Source organism: Dendrobium catenatum, unplaced genomic scaffold (genome assembly GCF_001605985.2).
Source record: "Dendrobium catenatum unplaced genomic scaffold, ASM160598v2 fragScaff_scaffold_220, whole genome shotgun sequence".
NCBI lineage: Eukaryota > Viridiplantae > Streptophyta > Magnoliopsida > Asparagales > Orchidaceae > Dendrobium > Dendrobium catenatum.
This window is the reverse complement of record NW_021318682.1, coordinates 1,152,052-1,171,672: the sequence shown is the minus strand read 5'-3', so window position 1 is coordinate 1,171,672 and position 19,621 is coordinate 1,152,052. Positions and strand designations below refer to the sequence as shown.

General features: G+C 35.0%; 1 protein-coding gene across 1 annotated transcript in view; it reads left to right on the top strand.

Moving 5' to 3' along the window:
• The first annotated feature begins 360 nt into the window (after positions 1–360).
• LOC110099791 (putative G3BP-like protein) overlaps positions 361–19,621 on the top strand; it is a 33,403-nt gene continuing 14,142 nt past the window's right edge. Inside the window, exons 1-3 of the mRNA XM_020827074.2 lie at positions 361–595; positions 708–842; positions 14,038–14,344. Coding sequence (XP_020682733.1) covers positions 557–595; positions 708–842; positions 14,038–14,344 — 481 coding nt within the window. The 5' untranslated portion in view covers positions 361–556. The remainder of the gene's footprint in view (positions 596–707; positions 843–14,037; positions 14,345–19,621) is intronic.

Sequence of the window (19,621 nt, the reverse complement as noted above, 5' to 3'; positions counted from 1 at the left end):
CAGAAGTGCAAATCACAATAATTATGATTTATGATTCATAAAAGAAAATTTTTTTCTTTTTAAATTATTATATGATATTTAAATTTAAAAAATTTTACAAAATTTTTTGAGAGATTCATATACATATCATATACTTCTTATATATTTATTTATAGATATACAACCTAAATTAATATTTATTTGTATAATCTTAAATTTTAAATCATAAAAAAACATTAATATTATTTTTTATAATTAAAAATTTTTATTTATAAATTTAATATCATGAAAATATTAAAATAGTATATATCTAAATATTATAATTTAGATGTTAATTATGTTAAGAAAAAAGAATTTTATAAATGCCTATAATTCCCTTAAAGATTCGGTCATTAATGCCGCGAAGGATAAAAGTTGCAGAGAGTGGAAAGCAATCTTCGAAGTATCCTGTTCTGTCTTGGATTTTCTGTATTTCAACTTGAAACCGATTCGGCTGCTGCACTCAAGCTAGGGTTTCATATCGGCTACCGAGATACCGGCGCTAGGGCATCCCTTTGTATGCTGTTTTAGGGCAACAATGGCGTCTGCGTTACCGGGGCCAGTTAGCGCGGTTCAGGTAATTGTAGTAAGAAGGTCAAAGAAAAGGGGGGGATGAATCTTTCCTTGTGTTTTGATTTTTTTATTTTTTTATTTTTAACAAGCCATATTTTTTCTACTTGGATTTTCAGGTTGGTTCTTACTTTTTGGGGCAGTACTATCATTTTCTGCAGCGAAATCCGAATCTGGCTCACCAGTTCTATACAGAAGCAAGCACGATGATACGGTATGATGGAGTCACGAATGAGAGTGCTTCTGGGATGGCGGTAAGTTGCTCTTGTCTGGGTTCTCTGTTTTGATTGATGTTGCTTGAATTATTTGTTGGATTTGTTTAGGAACCATTACGGGGTCTTTTGACCGCATGCAATCAATTTCTCTGCGTTGAGGTGTGTTTAGTTTGTTTAAGTGTATGCAAACCTTGTTCTTTTGTTGGGGGGCGGGGGTGGCGGGAGTGGAAGTATCTTGGAGGTGGCGTTTTTGTAAATACTTTAAACAACTAAGCAAACGAAGTAAGAAAAAAACATTGTATTTTGAAAGCAGTTGGAAAGGGTAAGGGGAACTTGAAATATACTAATTGCTGCATGAGATCAATTACTTACCCTGCCGCGAATTATTTTCGGTGAGGGAGAGGCCTTGGTTGAACATCATTCTCATAATTGCGTTAGATGCGACTTCAAATGAGTATCCAACTTTCAATGTGGGATAGGCGTCGATATGGGTTTTTGCTTTGGTAGGGCTATGCATTGGATGAGATTTCTTGCTGGGATGCAACTTTTAATAAGAGTGAGGTGTTGGATGCAGCTTCTTGCTTCGGTAAGGGCAAGGCATTGGATATTTCTTACAATGAGGGCGAGGCATTTGATCACTTATGCTTTTTATTAATAAAATTTGTAATATAAATATATATTATAATACAACTCTTAAAAAGAAGAAGATTATATTTTGATTTTTTTTGTAAAGTGGATATTAATACTTTATATTCTTTTGTTGATTTTGTCATATAAGATTCAATGATGCTTAGGTCTTTTGTTTTTTCACTTCTAACAAAATATGAAACATTGCATTCAAACAAATTTTGAGTTAGAAATATCAGGTGAGTTATAGGTCTACCAAGCAAAAATCGGTTTTAAACAAAAGTTTATCGCGGTAGTTTTTTCAACAGTAACTTTAACTTGACTTTTCAAATAGGAACAATTAAATTGAATGAAGCCTAAGAGTTACTTTTGATGCATAATTTTAGTTATTTCATCACCGCAGTGGGTTACTTGTTGTTTTTTGAAGTGTGCATTGAACTATTGACTTGCATGCATTTTTGTAGCAATGCAATGATTCAGTTATGCCTCTCCTTTTTGCCTTTTCTTAATAAATTGTGTAGACAAATGATGCATGGCGTCTTAGCATCTAGAGTTCACTAATGTTATCTTTGGATGATATGCATATAGAAATGTACAAAAAATTACAATTCGAAGTTTTTCAACTTTAATTTAGACAAAATTTAGTCTTTTTTTGATGCAAAATTTGAAAGAAAAAAACTTCATTCAAAAAATTGTGTAGTGATTAAAATTAAAAAAAAATGGAAATCAGTATGTAATGTATATGGAAAAAATTCAATTACATGTACAAACTAAACACTAAACAATTGTGAACAAAGAGATAAAATAGAATCATCAAATGGGGAATCACCCCTTGTATGATGTCAAGACTTGCTAAGCGCTAAATGAATGGACATTGCACAACACAAGAATTGAAAGGAACCATAAATTTTATTCAACTATTCATTGATTTTACATTTTTAAGGGTTTTATTGATAACCCAAAAAAATCAAAATAAGAAACCTCTCAACATCCTTCAACTCTATCATAATGCTACAAGTTTTAATTTTTCATGCTTGAATTCCAATAATAAAAGCAAGTACCCAGCTCTAGTTTTAGAAAAATGGTAAGTTTTGACTTTTAAAATATCATCTTGCATGTTGCAACAATTTTTGGTCCTTGCCGCAGTGCAATCTGAAATACCTTAATCACCGCTAAAATGCCAAAAATTGAAACCAAGTAGACTAATGCAGCTATATAGCCATAGAAGGAAACCAATCAACCAAAAATAGATAAACCAATCAATGAATACAGTTATAGCGCCAAAGCTAGAAAACAGATTGCCAAATCATTGCTACAGTGACTTGCTGCAAGGGAAATTGATAGATCCTTATAAGGAAAAAATCTTACACAGTCCAGTGGCTTGCTGCAAAGGTAAATCGATAGAAACTTTTAAGGGGAAAATCCAACGCAAAGATTGCTACAGCGACTTGCTGCAGGGAAACTATCAACAAAGAAGTTCCAATGACAATAAAAACCTGTCAAATCAGTAGGCAGAACTTCTAACTTTGTGGATGGACAAAATCGTGAACTAGTTGCATGCTAAAACATGGAATTGGACACACTGAAATAAGTTGTCTAATAGCTGAATTGAGACAACTTGCCATATTAAAAATAAGCTTAATGAGGTAATAAAAATACTAGAGAACACATCATCATCATATTCATATTAAAAAAAACAAAGGCATAATGAACTAAAATAAAATTAATGCACATGATTTTTATTTCCAATGAATAAAGACTTAGATTTGCATGAACAAGTTTATGGTGACATTTCAATTCCAACTTCACCGTTGTTCTTCTTGATTCTGATGCATATATTTCTTTGGTTCTGATAGGTCAACTCCAAAAATGTAATGATACGATGACTTTTTTTAATCATAACTTTTGATACAATTATTCACAAAATGTTGAGTCAATTTTGTGATCAATTATGCAATAGTTATGGGTATAACTGTTTATTCTTGATTAGAACATGTATTCCAAATACTGGAACTGATCTTTACTAGAGTTTTGAAATAATATGCTGCACTTGTGATGTCTCTTTTTTTGATAGACTATTCTTGTTTGAATTTAGTTTCAGATATCTTATTTTTTCCAAAAAAAATTATGCTTTCCCTGGTAGGTTTCTTGCAATATTTATTTATCCATTGTTTATAAGGTCCCCTTTTTAATGCCGAAAACCAATTGTCATGCACCTTACATGTGATTGAAAAATTGAAACATGTTTTATTTTTTATTTTAAATAGCCTAGGTCAGAGAAAGGCTTTCACTTGCACAAATCCAATTGAAAAACATTAGTTTTATATCACAGATGATACTACTAATGCTTATTGTTTCTGTGAGCAAAAATGTTACACACCAAGCTGCAAATCAACATGTATATTTTAAACCTCTACGTTTCATTTCCTTTAGTGTATCTACATTATAATTGCTATTCACATATTGTACGCGAAGGAGCCCATTTTTTAAGTTATTATGGGTTTGAAAATACTTTCGATTGATATACACTACAGGAAATTCGGACATTACCGTTGGTTTTTTTCTGCAGTTTTGTAAAAAACCGACGGCTTTTCGGTAAAAACCGCTTAGGAAACGATTTTCGGCGGCCTATTTCTAGCGGTTTTAATCACCAGTGGCTTTCCGGCGGCAGAGACGACCGGTAATTTCTGGCGGTCACAATGCCGGTGATCGTCGGTTAGTTATCAGTGGCGTACCGGCTGTCAAAACCGCCGGTGTTACCGGCGGCCAAACCGTCGGATCATCGCCGGTTGAACGCCGACAACTGCCGGTTAATCACCGGTGGCTTACCGGCTATCAGAACCGCAGGAATTACCGGCGGCTAAACCATCAGATTATGGCTAGATAACCGTCGGCAATCATCGGTAAACTGTCGGTAATTACCGGCGGCTTTAGTGAACTTCAGACGACTATAAGTAGCCATCAGGTATCGACGTTTCCGGTGACCAAATTGTCGGTAGGCCGCCGGAAACCTGTAGCATTTGAAAAAAAAATTGACATCCTCTTTATATTTACTGAATTTTACCATAAATTCTAAGCCTGTACAAAATATACAATAATTATCACAAATATGGGTAACACGCCACTATAATTAATAACAACTATTATAAATTCTATAATATTCATCAAAACAAATAAACTCATCAAAACAAATAAATTCATCAAAATAAATAAACAAATAAAGTCATCACTTTCACACAACAAGTTATTCAAACCAAATGTTTAAACCAAATAAGCTCTCACATAAGTTCATCATCAGTTTATCAAATAAATAAGAGTACTAATCATCATCCGTGTCCTCGTTGTCTGGTGATGCATGTGGCTGCTGTTGCTCTTTCTTCTTTTGATTTTCATCTCTATAGGATCGCAGTTCTGTCTGCATCTCATTTTGAACCTTTCTCATCTCTTCTATCTCTCTCGTCAGCACTGCAACCCTCAGGCTTACACTTTCTTCAGCTCCACACTAGGATCATAAAATGCTGAGGTGGATGAACCGCCCTCATAAGCATGGCCTTACGAACCCAAGCCATATACCTTTCCCTTCTGCCTTCCTCAAACAACATCTAACCATATATGATACTCAGAATACTGGATCGATCCTGAAGATGATCTCTCACCAGTAGATTGACGACTTTCCTGAGCTCGTACAAAATCATCCTGCGAGAATAAATCAATAAAATATATTGATATTAGAATGATTTTTAATATATTAAATTTATATTTTCAAACTCTAAAATATTATACTCACATGAAATTTTTTAGCCTTTTCATCAACCCACTGATGGTCATCTTGATGTTGGTGAGTTCTCATATGCAACTCCAGTGGTGTCGGTTTCCGACCAAGAAACTCTTTCTAAAAATAGAATATATATTTAAAATTATATATATATATATATATATATATATTAAACTAAAATGAGTTAAAAATATAGGCATAATAAAAAAAATTAATACAAATTAAATCAAATATTTTAATTTATGCCAAATAAGCATACTTGAAATTATCTAAAACACATATCCCTAATTTTCTTTGGGATATTCTTCCATGATAAGTAACGAGCATCATATTTGCTCCTTATGATATCCCGGATCTTGTGGGTAGGTGGCCTTGAAGGATTGAAGCTACAGGTTAAATTTTTTATTAATAACATATAATATATCAAATTATAATAAACTTAACAAAATAAATTGAACTTACGTATCGTTATCAGGCTCAATATATTGATGCTTATTTGCTATAGCTGCAGGATCCCCAGCACCAATCTCTGATGGTATAGATGGTCCACCGTATTCTGGCTGCACTGGATATGGGTAATAATATGGGTTGGGGGGGTAAGGAGGGTAAGGGATGGTTGATGGACCAGTTTGTGATGCTGGTGGAGGGTAATATGGATAAAATGAAGCTGCATGTGTCTGATCTAGAGAGGGAAATCGAGGACTCGTCTAGGGAGGAGGAAAGTACCCAAGAAAGGGTGGTGGTACACCAACAATAGGTGGATCTGACTGGCCCTGACCCTTACCCTGCTCACTAGGGGACTGCTGCTGACTCGTAGGTGGTAGTGGTGATGGTATAACTGGTGGAACTGATCTCTTCCCCTCACTTTCATCAGGCTGTCTAGGTCTGTTTGGTCCAATACTAAACTTTTTTCAAGAAACCTTTGAGGTGAATGATCTACAAGGAGGATCATCACATGAAGTCATCTACATTAAAAGAATCAATTAGTAAAGCATTGTAACATATAAAAAACATAAATAATGATAGAATTACAATATACATAATAATGAATTACAAACATAAGAAATTACATAATACACTAATAATTAACATTCAAAATAGATTTGACAAGAGACATTACAAAAATGATATGTTGCAAAAAAATACGATTCTATAAGATCAAAAACTATTCAAAATTATTACAAAAACTATAATTCTACATTTATAAATTACAAAACTATAATTCTAAATTACAAAAATTATTTAGAATCAAAAATATTTTTTTTCTCTCTAGGGTATCTTCACTTTCATCATCGTTCTCACTTGATGAGCTAGTTGAACTATTCACATCTTCTAAATGCATTTTAATATTATGGGTTGTAGTTGACATTTTCTCAATTTTAACAGACCTACAACTTGACATCTCATCTTCTTTATAAGAAGTGCTACAACGTATTGTTGATCAATTATCCGCCGTACTTTTATTTTTATGACAGCTAACCAATCTTGTTTATCCCTACGACTATTAGGATATTTATTAAAATAAATTTGAACAGCTTTACTCGCTAACACAAATAGATCAAAATTCCCGTATCTTATATTATGTTTTAAGTATACTAAACCCTACGAGGATGAACCCTTGTACCTCTATTATGTATTGGATCATACCATTGACAGTTAAACGATGAACCCTTATGCCTCTATTCTGTATTGAATCATATCATTGACAATTAAACAAGCATACAAAGTTATCATTTTCTCCTGGATACTCCAAGTCAAGAACCTCATTCAGAATACCGTAATAATCACACTCATCTTCTTCATGAGTATTCACTTTTCCCCTAAAACATACTCCACAATTTTCAGTTTTTCTTTCTTCACTCCACGACTTGGTATAAAATATGAACCCATTCATTATATATATTGGCCAGGTCTTTACCATGCTAGTGCTTGCAAACTTTTATCGAAATAATTGTTATCGGGGTTATTTACATAATTTTTTTTTAAATGTTAGGATTTTTAGTATTAAATAAGATGTAATTCAAATAAAAATTTTAAAATTTATGAGCTCACATAAGATTTAAACCAAGCTGAAAATTCATTTGCAATAATTGCTCAATATCCGTAGAATCTGTCAGAGACAAATTGTTTACGAAATACCTGGTGGCAACTCATCCAAATAATATTTTAGTATTTCAAATAAACATTATTCATTATGCACATTATGGAAAAACTTGCTCTAAGATTGGTTGGACTTCTTCATAGTTCAGTAGCACATATAAATTCGCTATTTTGATTTCTAAATCGTTGAGAAATCTTTCAACACTGATAGTGCAGTCTGTGACTATTCTTCTGCATCGAAGTCCATGTTACGACCAATCTTTATTCTTGTACTCCTTACATGAGGCTCGAAGTAGTTGGAGCAGAAGTGAGTGGTTTCTTGAGACAACTATACTTCACATATCAATCATTCTGGTCGTACTTTATTCTTAACATATTTTTTCAACTTGTTCAAATATTTATTAAATAATTACAATTATTAAGTTAATAAACATATATTTTCAACTTATTCAAAAATATTAAAAACTTAATAAAAACATGTTTTACCTCTCGAAAGGATACATCTAACGATATTTTACATGTCCATCAACTCTAGCTTTGTAAGGTAGATGAACTGGAAGATGTTTCATAGAATTAAAAAATTATGGGGAAATTTTTTTTTCTAACTTATAGATAATGATTGGTATATTATTATCGCTCTTCCGTAAAGCATCTTCGCTTAGTTTAAATGAATATAGGTCTTTGAAGAAAATTGTAAGCTCAGTCGATGGATTTGATATGTAATCTGGTAACATACATATTATGATCGAAATGAGACTCTCCATAATTATGTGACAATCATGACTTTTTAGTCCAAATAATCTCGCAGATTTCATGTCAACAGATTGGCTTAAGTTTGATCTATAGCCATCAAACATTTTTAAACCTTTAAACCATTGACATATTGATCTTTTTTGCTATAACGTGAAAGAGTAAGGTGCTTTGAGCTTTATTATTTTGCCGTCGGTGGTTGTTACTAATTCTAGATTTTTTCGCCGGCAGTACTCTTTAATGTCCATTCTTGCTTTGACATATTATATTAAAATGTTGTTCAGGAAGTTCTTGTCAATGTGTATAACATCCATATTATGTCTTATCAAATTAGTTATCTAATATGTTAATGTCTACAAAATATTTTTTTTAATCCAATTATGTTAAACACCATATCCCAGAAATTTAGACTCTGATAACATTAGGAAATCAATAATTGTTGGAAAGTCAGAAAGTCTCTGTAGTACATCATCACCACTTAATCTGGGTGGAGGAGGTGACCTCTCAAATCTGTTTTTAACAAATGCTTTCTTATTTCTCATAAATTGATTATCAGCAAGTAGGAACATACGATGACAATCAAATGATTTAAATCAAGTATTTTTTCTCCATGTTTTAGTGTGAAAGCTTTAGTATTCTCCATGGAGTTAGGGCAAGCTAATTTTCCTGCTGTGCTCCAATATACAATATACCATAAGCTGGAAAATTGCCAATAGTTCAAAGCAATGCAGCTCGAAGGAGAAAATTTTGTTTTGTTGAAATGTCATATGTAAGAATACCTTCTTCCCATAATAATTTGAGATCATCAATTAATAGTTGCAAAAAAATATCAATTTTTACTTTTGGATTATGTGGTCCAGGTATTATAAGTGTTAAGAACATATACAGAATAGTCATACACATCTTTGATGGAAGGTTGTATGATGTCAGTATAACTGACCAACAAGAGTACGGTGTAGCTGCTTGATTATATGGGGTAAAACCATCGACACATTATCTCAATCTTATGTTGCGTGGTTCAGTAGCAAATAAAGCATGTACTCTATCAAAATGTTTACACGCGTCAGCATCTGATGGATGATAAAGAAGTAAAGAACACCATTGTTTGTTAATTTCTCCTTATGCCATCTCATATGGCATGCTGAACTCATTGATGCATAGAGCCGCTGAAGTCTTGGAATGTCCGGTAAATAAAATAAACGGGAATATGAAACATCTTTCTTTTGACGACGTTGTTTTCCTGACTTTGGCTTAAAACGAGGCACATTGCAGGTGCGACAATAAACTTCTGTTGCATCATCCTTGTAGTATAACATATATCTATTGATACATAAATCAATTTTTGTAGCAGTGAGACCCAACTTGGATACTAATTTCTTCGTTTAACAAATATGAGGGAATTAAATTGTCCGTTTGATTAGTTTCCTTAAGAAGACCAATGAAGTCATTGAAACAATTATGAGAAATATTATATTCAATTTTAATACTTATCATCCTCACTGCAATCGATAATTTCGAATGAGTTTTGCAACCATCCCAAATTTATTTTTGAGCTACATGTAGTAACTCAAAGAATTTTTTTGGTTTTTGCATTTGGTGGCTCTTCCACACTAGCTCTTAAAGTATGACCTACTACATCAAAAATAAGTTCTTCATACGGTCTAATCATTTGATCTTCATCAAATGTTTCAAAAACTGTGGATGGACCGGCATGAGTATCTCTGTGTGGCTCGTACTCGCCATTTGAGGTCCAAATCCAATAGTCTGGAACAAATCCCTACGATATAAATCAATATTCGCATCATTGGGTTTGAGGAATGTTTGATTTTTGTGCTTCGAACATGGACATCTAAACATTCCATCGAACTTAAAGGAAGATAGTTGAGATGTAACTTGAATAAAAGTCTCAACTCACTGTATAAATTCATCTGTCAATCCTCTTCGACCCGGTATAATTCCTTATCTAACCCTAATATCTCATTAACCTCCTGGTGATCTCTCAAGAACACCGGGAAGTCCTTTCCTCTAAAATAGTCAACCCTTGTCTCTTGCATTATAGGCCATCTAGATTTTAGTTGCTTGTTGTCTCTGACCTTCTCAGCAAAAATCTGGTTTACATCCTTCTTTTCGGCTGATTGCTTAGAGATGCTATCCGCGATATCTCTAACGGTGTTTGAAGGCGCCCGCCGAACCCTCCTCTTCTCCGTCACCGGCTTCGTCATCTCGCCAATGGGCTTTTGGCCGCGTCGCTCTCTGAATCGAGGCCGTATAAGGGCGGGCCTCGAGCCAGGCATGTATGCATTTGTATGCATTTGGATATCATTGATGATCGTAAAACCACTCTTTAGGTTTAGGCTAGGTTTGAGACCTAATTTCAATTGTGAGGCCATTCCTTAACACGTTTCATTACTGTTGAATGATTTTAAATTTGCATAGAATTTTCTGTAAACATTAAGTTTTCTATTTTAAAGGGTTATTACATATTCTGTGGTCATTTTGTTAAAGAAATTAAGTTCAGTCTGCTGCTTTGAAGGTAGTAATGTTATAGTTAATGAGGACACTTAGGGTTAATCATTTCCATCTGGGTTCTTAGTTTTTTCAAAGGCATGCTTCAAGTTTCATCAAACTAGTCATTTTGCCTATGAGTGTCTGGTAGGTACTTACATATAATGTAGAGGAGGATGATAATGAAATCAATAATTGATAATATTCATGGTTTGATAAGGAAATTAATGATTATGAGGATGCTTTATGAATAATTCTTTGAATATCATGTATTGCATCATAACTACTCTTAATGTTAAATATTATTGGAAGCGAATTATAATTTTTTAAAATTTTATCAAACGCGTGGATACAAAATTTCAAGACTAATGGGAGAAGGATAGTTTCGAAACTTAAAATCTGAAAGTAGAACCGAGTCTTCAAATGAATCTTATGCACCTCATTAATTGAACAAGTCTTTGCTTATTTTACATTAACATTCATTTGAGAAAGAAAGTAGTTAATAGGGCGTTATCTATTTTAGTACCAATTGAGTTCAGTTATTTTGTGCTTGAGATTTTGACTTTGACTGATGATGTTAAAATTGTTGGTCGATTTTCAAACTATTTGCCATGATGGCCTTCCTAATGAATTATAGCTTTTTAGGGATATACAACATGCGATTAATCTAGTTCATGGATCATTAATTTGTCTCATTATGTAATGAATCTAGTTGAACATATTGAGTTTAAGAGACATGTAGGTGATTTACTTTAAGGATTATTAGAGATAGCACGAGTCATTTGCTGCCCATTCTTTGTTAACAGCTTAGAAAGACAAAAATTGGCATGTGCATGCCGATGGTAGAGCTATCAATAAAGATATCATTTAATATAAGCTTCCCATATCTCATTTGGATGATATGTTATAATTGATGAATTGTGTTATTATTTTTTTCTTAGATTGATTTGAGAAGTAACTATCATCAAGTTAGAATGAGGGAGTGTGATGACTGAAAATTTTGTTCAAGATAAAATATGAATTATATGAATGGTTAGCGAGCCTTTTGTATTAACAAATGCACTAACTACTTCTATGAGAATAATGAATCATATTTTGGAATGTTTTTATTATTTACTTAAATTATATTTAGTTTATAACTCAATTCAAAATGACATTTCACATGTTTTAGGACAATATTGGAGGTTTTTCAGACTGATAAATTATATTTGAATATGAAAAATATGTTATTTTGTGACCCTCATTTGAATTCTTCTTAGGATTTGTGCTAGCTTGGATGGATTGCTTGTTGGTTCTGTAATTTGAAGCCATTAATGATTGTCATAAGTGTACTAATATACATGATATTCATAGTTTTCATGATTTGACAATTTTTTTATATAACACCATGATTTTAGTTTTTTTAATGGAAGATCATTTTTCAAAAAAAGCTCATGTGATAGTATGTGATAAAACTCCTAATGCATGTCACTTTTCTAGAATTTATTGAACAAGGTGCTTAAATGAAATGTGTTGCCTAAATTAATTGTTTTTGATTGGGATGAAGAAATGCTTGAGTTCTTTACGGAAAACCTTTGAAAGAAAATAAGAACACAATTTAGATTTTTGACTCATTATTCATAAACTGATGGGCAAACTGAATAGTTAATGGAAATTTGGAATATTAGTTATGTTTTTTTGTTAAAAGACCTTGCATCTGGGTGGGTTTTGATATTGCATGTGGCTTATTGAGTTTGCATATAATTCATTTGCCAATAAGTTTATTGGCATGAGTTCATTTGAGATTGTCCCAACAGTTTGTGGATTTTATTGAATTTCCTGTTAAGTATTGGTATACAACTGCACTAGCATTCAAAAACTTATTCATGTATTATGTGAGGCTACTAACTATGACTATTATAAGTTTTTATTAATGTGAACATGAGATATGTGGATTTTAATATTGTAATAATGTACCTCTAAATTTTAAACAAGCTTCCTTCAAGAATGTTTAAGAAATTAAATACGATAGACAAGGTCATTGAAACTTATATAGTGCACTGGAGCTAATGCCTACAAGTTGGAAATTTTAAGGAATATCAATATTAATTTAGTTTTCAATATATTTGATTTGACCATATTTTATAACTTGTTGTTTAATAGATGAATTCTTCTCTTGTTCCATCTCATGAATTCACATCCAAAACCTTGTCATATAATTCTATACAACTTGATTTTGAAGTTATTATGGATGATGAGATTGTGTCCACTTTTGATGACAGATTGTAGAGATTTCTTGTTTATTGACGTGATAGACCTATTTGTGACGCCTCATATATATTTGCAGCAAATGCAAAATCTAGCTTGATCACAAATGCTAAATTTATCGGAGTTGAATTTGTATATGTCAAACATATTGGAGGGAGATTTGTGCGTTCATATGCATTGGAAATGCTGATTGGATAACTACCTTGAGCAAATCTATTGTAAATTTATCTCATTTTATAATATTTTAATTTTAGGTTTTATGAACTTGCCTATCATGAATACACTTATGAGAACATGTGTTTTCCGTTAAGTAGATTTCTAATTATGTTAAATTGTATGGTTAGGCATTAATTTGGGTTAGTTTGATTGTGGTTGCTCTCAAATTGAAAATTGTAGTTACTCCTTGTTTTAGGTCAATTTCATATTTCTCGGTTCTTGTGGTTCTTGAAATATACACATTATAAAGATGGGTTGGTTTTTGAGCTATGATGGTATTTTAGCATAACCTGACAAAGCTGGTGGTTTTGTTGGCTTTTATTGCTTTTTGCTAGGGGTGGTGGTTTTATGTCAGTTTGTTTCTAGTGATTTGCGTGCTTAATTATGGATTAGGATGAAAAGTCATTATTCGTGACTATTTTCACCTGGAATATTAGAAATTTGAAGGCTTTAGATCAAGAGCTTTGAATATCTTACTGTTAACTATGCGAATGGTGACTTAAAATTTGGGGATTTTGTATCAAATTATGCTAATTTTATTTAAACCATATCTACTGCCCTAATGAGAAAAGTTTATAAAGAGATAGTTTGTTGCATGCATTTGAACAACTTCGATCAGTATGGGTACAAGTTGGATGTTAGATTTCTTTGAGTGTGGTACAAATACGGCTACCTAATTCCTAGGAATTTCATCTCCTTGTACGAAGCGAGGCCTGGATTTCATTTTTGTTGAATACTTTCTTTATCTATTTTCTTCTAAATATTTAGTTATTGGCTTGCTAGTGTTTCCGATCGTGTTTAAATTTGATACACCTGAGATTGTAGTTGTGATGACTTAATTGTAATTGCTCTTTGACAATTTGTAGCATGTGAATTCTTGTCCTCTGGACAATATTGCTGTGAAGTATTTTTTATTTGCAATTCTACTCTAGGATTTTGTTGGATTTTATGTGATATGATATGTATTTCGTTGAGGTTTCTTTTGTTATTTGATATAACTTTATAATTTCGCAGGAAATTCATAATCTGATTATCAGTCTGAATTTCACTGAGATTGAAGTCAAAACTGCTAATTCGCTAGAATCTTTGGATGGAGGAGTTTTGGTGATGGTGACAGGTCTCGTGCAAGTAAAAGATTTTATTTGCAGGAGGAAGTTTGTTGAGACCTTCTTTCTTGCTCCGCAAGATAAGGGATATTTTGTTCTGAATGATATTTTTCTCCTCCTTGAGGAGGAACAAGTTCTGCCGCACTCAGTAGCAACGTTATCGCATGATGATTATGATACAAATTTAGATACATTGAATCCTATGGAAGAGCCTGGTATGTTAAACCAGGTTATATTTAGTCAAATTATTTTTCTAATAAAAGTAGTTAATTTTTTAATAGAATGTTTGATTCTCAATGTTGAGGACTATTGTTGACTAACCTGTTTTACCTACAGATTTTTGACTCTTTGTAACCTCAAAATCACTTTCAATTAACATTTCTATTTTAACATGAATAAATTAAATCATGTATTAGTTAATGAAGACTTAATAAAAAAAATGTTTGCAGAACTTGCTTTGCTGCAAGCTGCATGTTTGCTTCTTCTGCCTTGTTTTGATTACTATTAATTCATCTTTGGCTTTATGAATTTTTGACTATCTTTTAATAAATATCATTCTGTTGTGATGTGCATCTTATTTAAAATGTTTTGCATCGCCCTTATCATGAATTATATTGATTTGAAATTTGACTTTTTTTCCCCTCCTTTTTGTTTCTATGATTAACTGTGTTATTAGGTTATCTTTATGAAGGACTGTAGAGTCATTACTATTGTTTTATTCATACGGGTTTGTGGCTTTTTATGTTGCTTTATCTGATCAGTATTGTAGCTGCTTCTCTGTTGCTATTTCATCTTCGGGATTTTATCCACTTCTCTATTGTGCATTTCTTGCTGGAACTATAGCAATTCCTTATTATGTTATTTTCTTCGAGACTATTGTTGCCTCCTAGAAATTTTTTGTTTTTATTTTTGGTGTCGGGTTCTACCGGCTATTCAAACTCCTTTTTGTCACCTTCTTATTCATAAAATTTGATTTTAAGTTTATCTTTGTGAATTTTGCAACCCTAGGAACCACATTAATTCGATAAATAAATTCTTGAGGCATGTAATTTATTCATATTTTTTATTGAATAAAAATACTTTATTTTAATGTTCAATCTGTGCACATTTAATAATTCTTTCGAGTGCAGTACATGTATGACTACTTAATAATGGGAGAAATTATCTCGTTGTATTGGCGCAAAGCCCAAATTTTCTTTTATTTTGATGTATTCTTTCCTTTATCCGAAGTTTTCTAAATATATTTCTATTGTCTTACTACTTTTTGCTTGTTTTTTTAAAATTTGATACAATTAGAATTTTGGTTGCAGCAGAAAAATTTCAATTGTTGCTTATTTTACATGTTTGAATATTTTTTTGTTGATTTTCTTGGATTTATATGATTATTGCATTGTCATTTTGCTTTCAATTCTTATATTTTTTAGTTTGCACTAAATGAAGGTGAGTTTTTCATATTTAGTGGTATTTTATTTTGAGAATCTAATTTTCTTTATATGATTTCCATTTACATTATTTTTGTTGTATTAGGAAATGTAAGCCCAAAATTTTCTGCATCAAATTGGTTTCAGAGCTTATGTTTTTATCACCATGCTAGCCTATGTTGCACCGATACGGATACGGGACACTGCAATTCTTAAAAATATAGGATATGGGTACGACGCGGATACAACATTAATATATATAAATCTAATAGGAAATACTTGAGTTCGCTAGTAACCCTAAGGGAATACTTGAGTCCGCAAGCAAAACGATCACAAATTGGAAGAAAACAACAAGAAGATAACAAAATCTGGGCTAAATTAGCCCTTAAACGATAGTTTGCAATAAACGAAACAAAGCACAACACACACGAAAGCAAGATACAAGTGATCCCCAATTCGAGAGAAGGATCATCTCTCCCAAATCTCTAGACAAGAGAGTCTAGAGCCCAAGCGCCAAGAAATCCTAATTCTCAATCAATCAAAACATAACCTCTCCTTAAATCCCCTCATGCACTTTAATACAAACACTTTCCTAAACTGATTTCCCTCCCAAAACACTAGCCTCTCCCCCTTTATTCAATTTTGAACATCACAAAGATGGCGGGCCCCACCTTGTTTGGCGGAAACAGAGAGGAGGCGGCTCTGTTCCGCCTCCTGTAATGAAATTGAGCCGGTGCCTTGAACCGACTCAATGTGAACCGGCGTAACAATACCGCCCTCCCAAAGAATCACCTTGTCCTCAAGATGAAAATCTGGAAATGAATATTTCGTCCTCTCGTATGGCTCACATATGGCATCGTAGTCTGGTAGATTCTTCCACTGGATCAACACTTCCTTAGTTCCGTCTTCTTTCTAGCGAACTCCCATCAGCTCTAAGGGTTCCAGAACCACTTCTAAATCCTCAGTGAGTGTCGCAGGTAGCTCGGGGTTGACAGTGTAGTCACCAATGGCCTTCCTCAATTGCGAGACATGAAAACTCGGTGTATCATCGCCGATGGTGGTAATTTCAGTCAATATGCCACTGCCACAATCTTCTCCAGCACTTCATAAGGTCCATAGTACCTTGAAGCCTACTTTTTATTCCTCCTGTTAGCAACTGTCTTTTGCCTATATGGTCGGAACTTCAAAAACACATTCTCTCCTACTTCAAACTGGATGTCCTTCCTATACTCATTCGCTTGTTTCTTCATAATTTGCTGAGCTCTCAGTAAATGCCTCTTCAACTCATCTAGCACTCGATCCCTCTCCTCTAAGTACTGCTCCACTGAATAAATTGGAGTACTGCTATTCTCAAAGTGCACCAAGTGAGGGGGGTCCCTTCCATACAACACCTTGAATGGAGTCATCTGTGCAGCCGAGTGAAAAGAGGTGTTGTACCAGTGCTCCGCCCAAGACAGCCACTTGGCCCAAAGCTTGGTTGTCTCCGACAAAAAACATCTCAAGTATAGGTCTCCACGCTCCTATTGACCACCTCCGTTTGTCCATTTGTTTGTTGGTGGTAAGTGGTGCTCCTCTTCAGAACTGTCCTCTGTAACCTGAACAATTCTCTCAAAGAATGGATGAGGAACACCTTATCTCTGTCAGACACGATCGCCTCTAGTACGCCATGCAATCTAACCACCTCTTTAATGAAAGTTGAAGCCACTGTCACCGCGGGGTAAGGATGTCAGAGAGGGATGAAATGAACATACTTGCTCAATCTATCCACCACCACCAAGATCACTGTGAAGCCTTATGAACTGGGGCAGCCCATCTATGAAATTCATGGATATCTCCTCTCATACTCGTCCTGGTAGTGCCAACGGCTGTAGTAGTCCCCATGGTGACATAGTCAAATATTTGTTCATCTGACAGTTCTCACACCTTGCCACCATCTCCTCTACATCTCTATGTATTCCCTTCCAGTAAAGCTCGGCCGCTAGTCTCTTGTAGGTCTTCTGCACTCCTGAATGGCCCCCAACTGCACTTCCATGAAATTCCTGGAGTAAATTTGAGATGTGGATCGAGGTATGGGGCTTCACAAATCTTCCTTGGTACAACAGTCTGTCTCCCTCTAATGAGTACCCTCCTCTTTCAGCAAATCTGACTTGATCCTTCCCAATTCTTCATCTCTAGCACTTTCTTCCCTGATAGCCACCCAATCAAGCATCAAAGAAACCGATAGTGCCACCATCTGCAGCTCCCCTATACATCTGGACAAAGCGTCCACCGCCTTGTTCTCCACCCCTGGTCTATACTGAATCTTAAAATTGTACCCTAGCAACTTGGACAACTACCTTTGATGCTCTTTCGTCACCATCCGCTGTTCCAGCAGGTATTTCACGCTTCGCTAATCTGTCCTGACAATGAAATATCTCCCAAGCAGGTAGGGCCGCCACTTCTGGATGGCCAAGACGATGACCATTAATTCTCTTTCGTATACTGATTTCAGTCGGGCTCTAGCAGTCAATACCTAGCTGAAATAGGCAATGGGTCTACGACTCTGCATCAGTATTGCACCTAACCCGTACCCGGAAGCATCTGTCCCCACAATGAAGGTCTGAGTGAAATCTGACAAGGCTAGGACCGGCACTGTAGTCATCGTCTTCTTCAAGCTCTCAAATGCTGATGTGGCCGCCTCCCCTCATAGGAACCCGTCCTTCAACTGTACAATGAATGGCCATGCTATGGAGCTGTACCCTTTCACAAACCTCCTGTAGTAACCTGTCATTCTTAGGAATCCCCTCAATTCCTTTAGATTTTTCGGTGTTGGCCACCTTATCATTGCATCAATTTTGGACTGATCTGCTGCAACTTCCTCTTTTGACACCACATGGCCCAAGTACTCTACACTGGCTTGTGCAAAGCAGCATTTCTTCAAAGTAGCCCTCAGCTGGAGCTCCTGCAGTACCTCTAACACCCTCTTCAAATGCTCCAGTGCTCCTCTTCTGTCATGTTGTAGATCAGGATGTCGTCAAAGAATACCAATACAAATCGTTTGAGATAAGATTTGAAAACCTTATTCATAAGGGCCTGAAAAGTAGCTGGAGCATTGGTGAGGCTAAATGACATCACCAGGAACTCATAATGTCCTTCACGAGTTCTGAAGGCTATTTTGGGTACATCCTCCTTTATTCAGATATATTGGTAACCCAATATCAAGTCTATTTTGCTGAAGATCACGGTCCCACTCAATTCATCTAGCAGTTCGTCAATGACTGGTATAGGAAATTTGTCAGGTACAGTTTCCTTGTTGAGTGCTTTGTAGTCCACATAAAAGCGCCAGCTGCCATCCTTCGTTTTCACCAACAGAACAGGGCTAGAAAAGGGGCTGATGCTGGGTCTGATGATCTCGGCCTCAAGCATCTCTCTAATCAACATTTCTATTTCATCCTTCTGGAACTGAGGGTAGCGATAAGGTCGGACACTGATGGGCGACACTCCCTCTTTCAACACAATGGCATGCTCCTGCTCCATCCGCGGTGGCAATCCTTGAGGTGGCACACCTCTCGGAACTGTTGAATCAACGGCTGAATGGGGAGGGGTATGTCTCCTCCCTCCTCCAATCTTGCTCCCTCTAAACTGTGCAACTCCACCCAATACCCTTCGCCTGCCAACTAGATATCTCTCACCATCGTTTTAAGAGAAACCATGGATTTGGAAAGCCCCGCATCCCCCTTAATCACTACCTTCCTTCCATCCACCATCAACTCCATCGTGAGTGCTCCCCAATTCACTTTGGTGTCATCCAAAGTTTGCAGCCATTTCATCCCCAGGATGACATCCATGCTTCCAAGCTCCAGTGGAAGAAAGTCCTCCCTCACCTATATCCCCTGGATCGTCATTCGCACTCCTCTGCAAATCCCCTGGCCTTTCTCCACCTTCCTCGTGCCCATCATCACCTCGTAACAGCCGGTGTCCACCAATCTCACTCCCAATTGGTCAACGACCTGGGTGAAAATGAAATTGTGAGTAGCCCCTCTATCAATCAACACCACAACCTCCCGGTCATCGATCTCTCCCTTCACATTC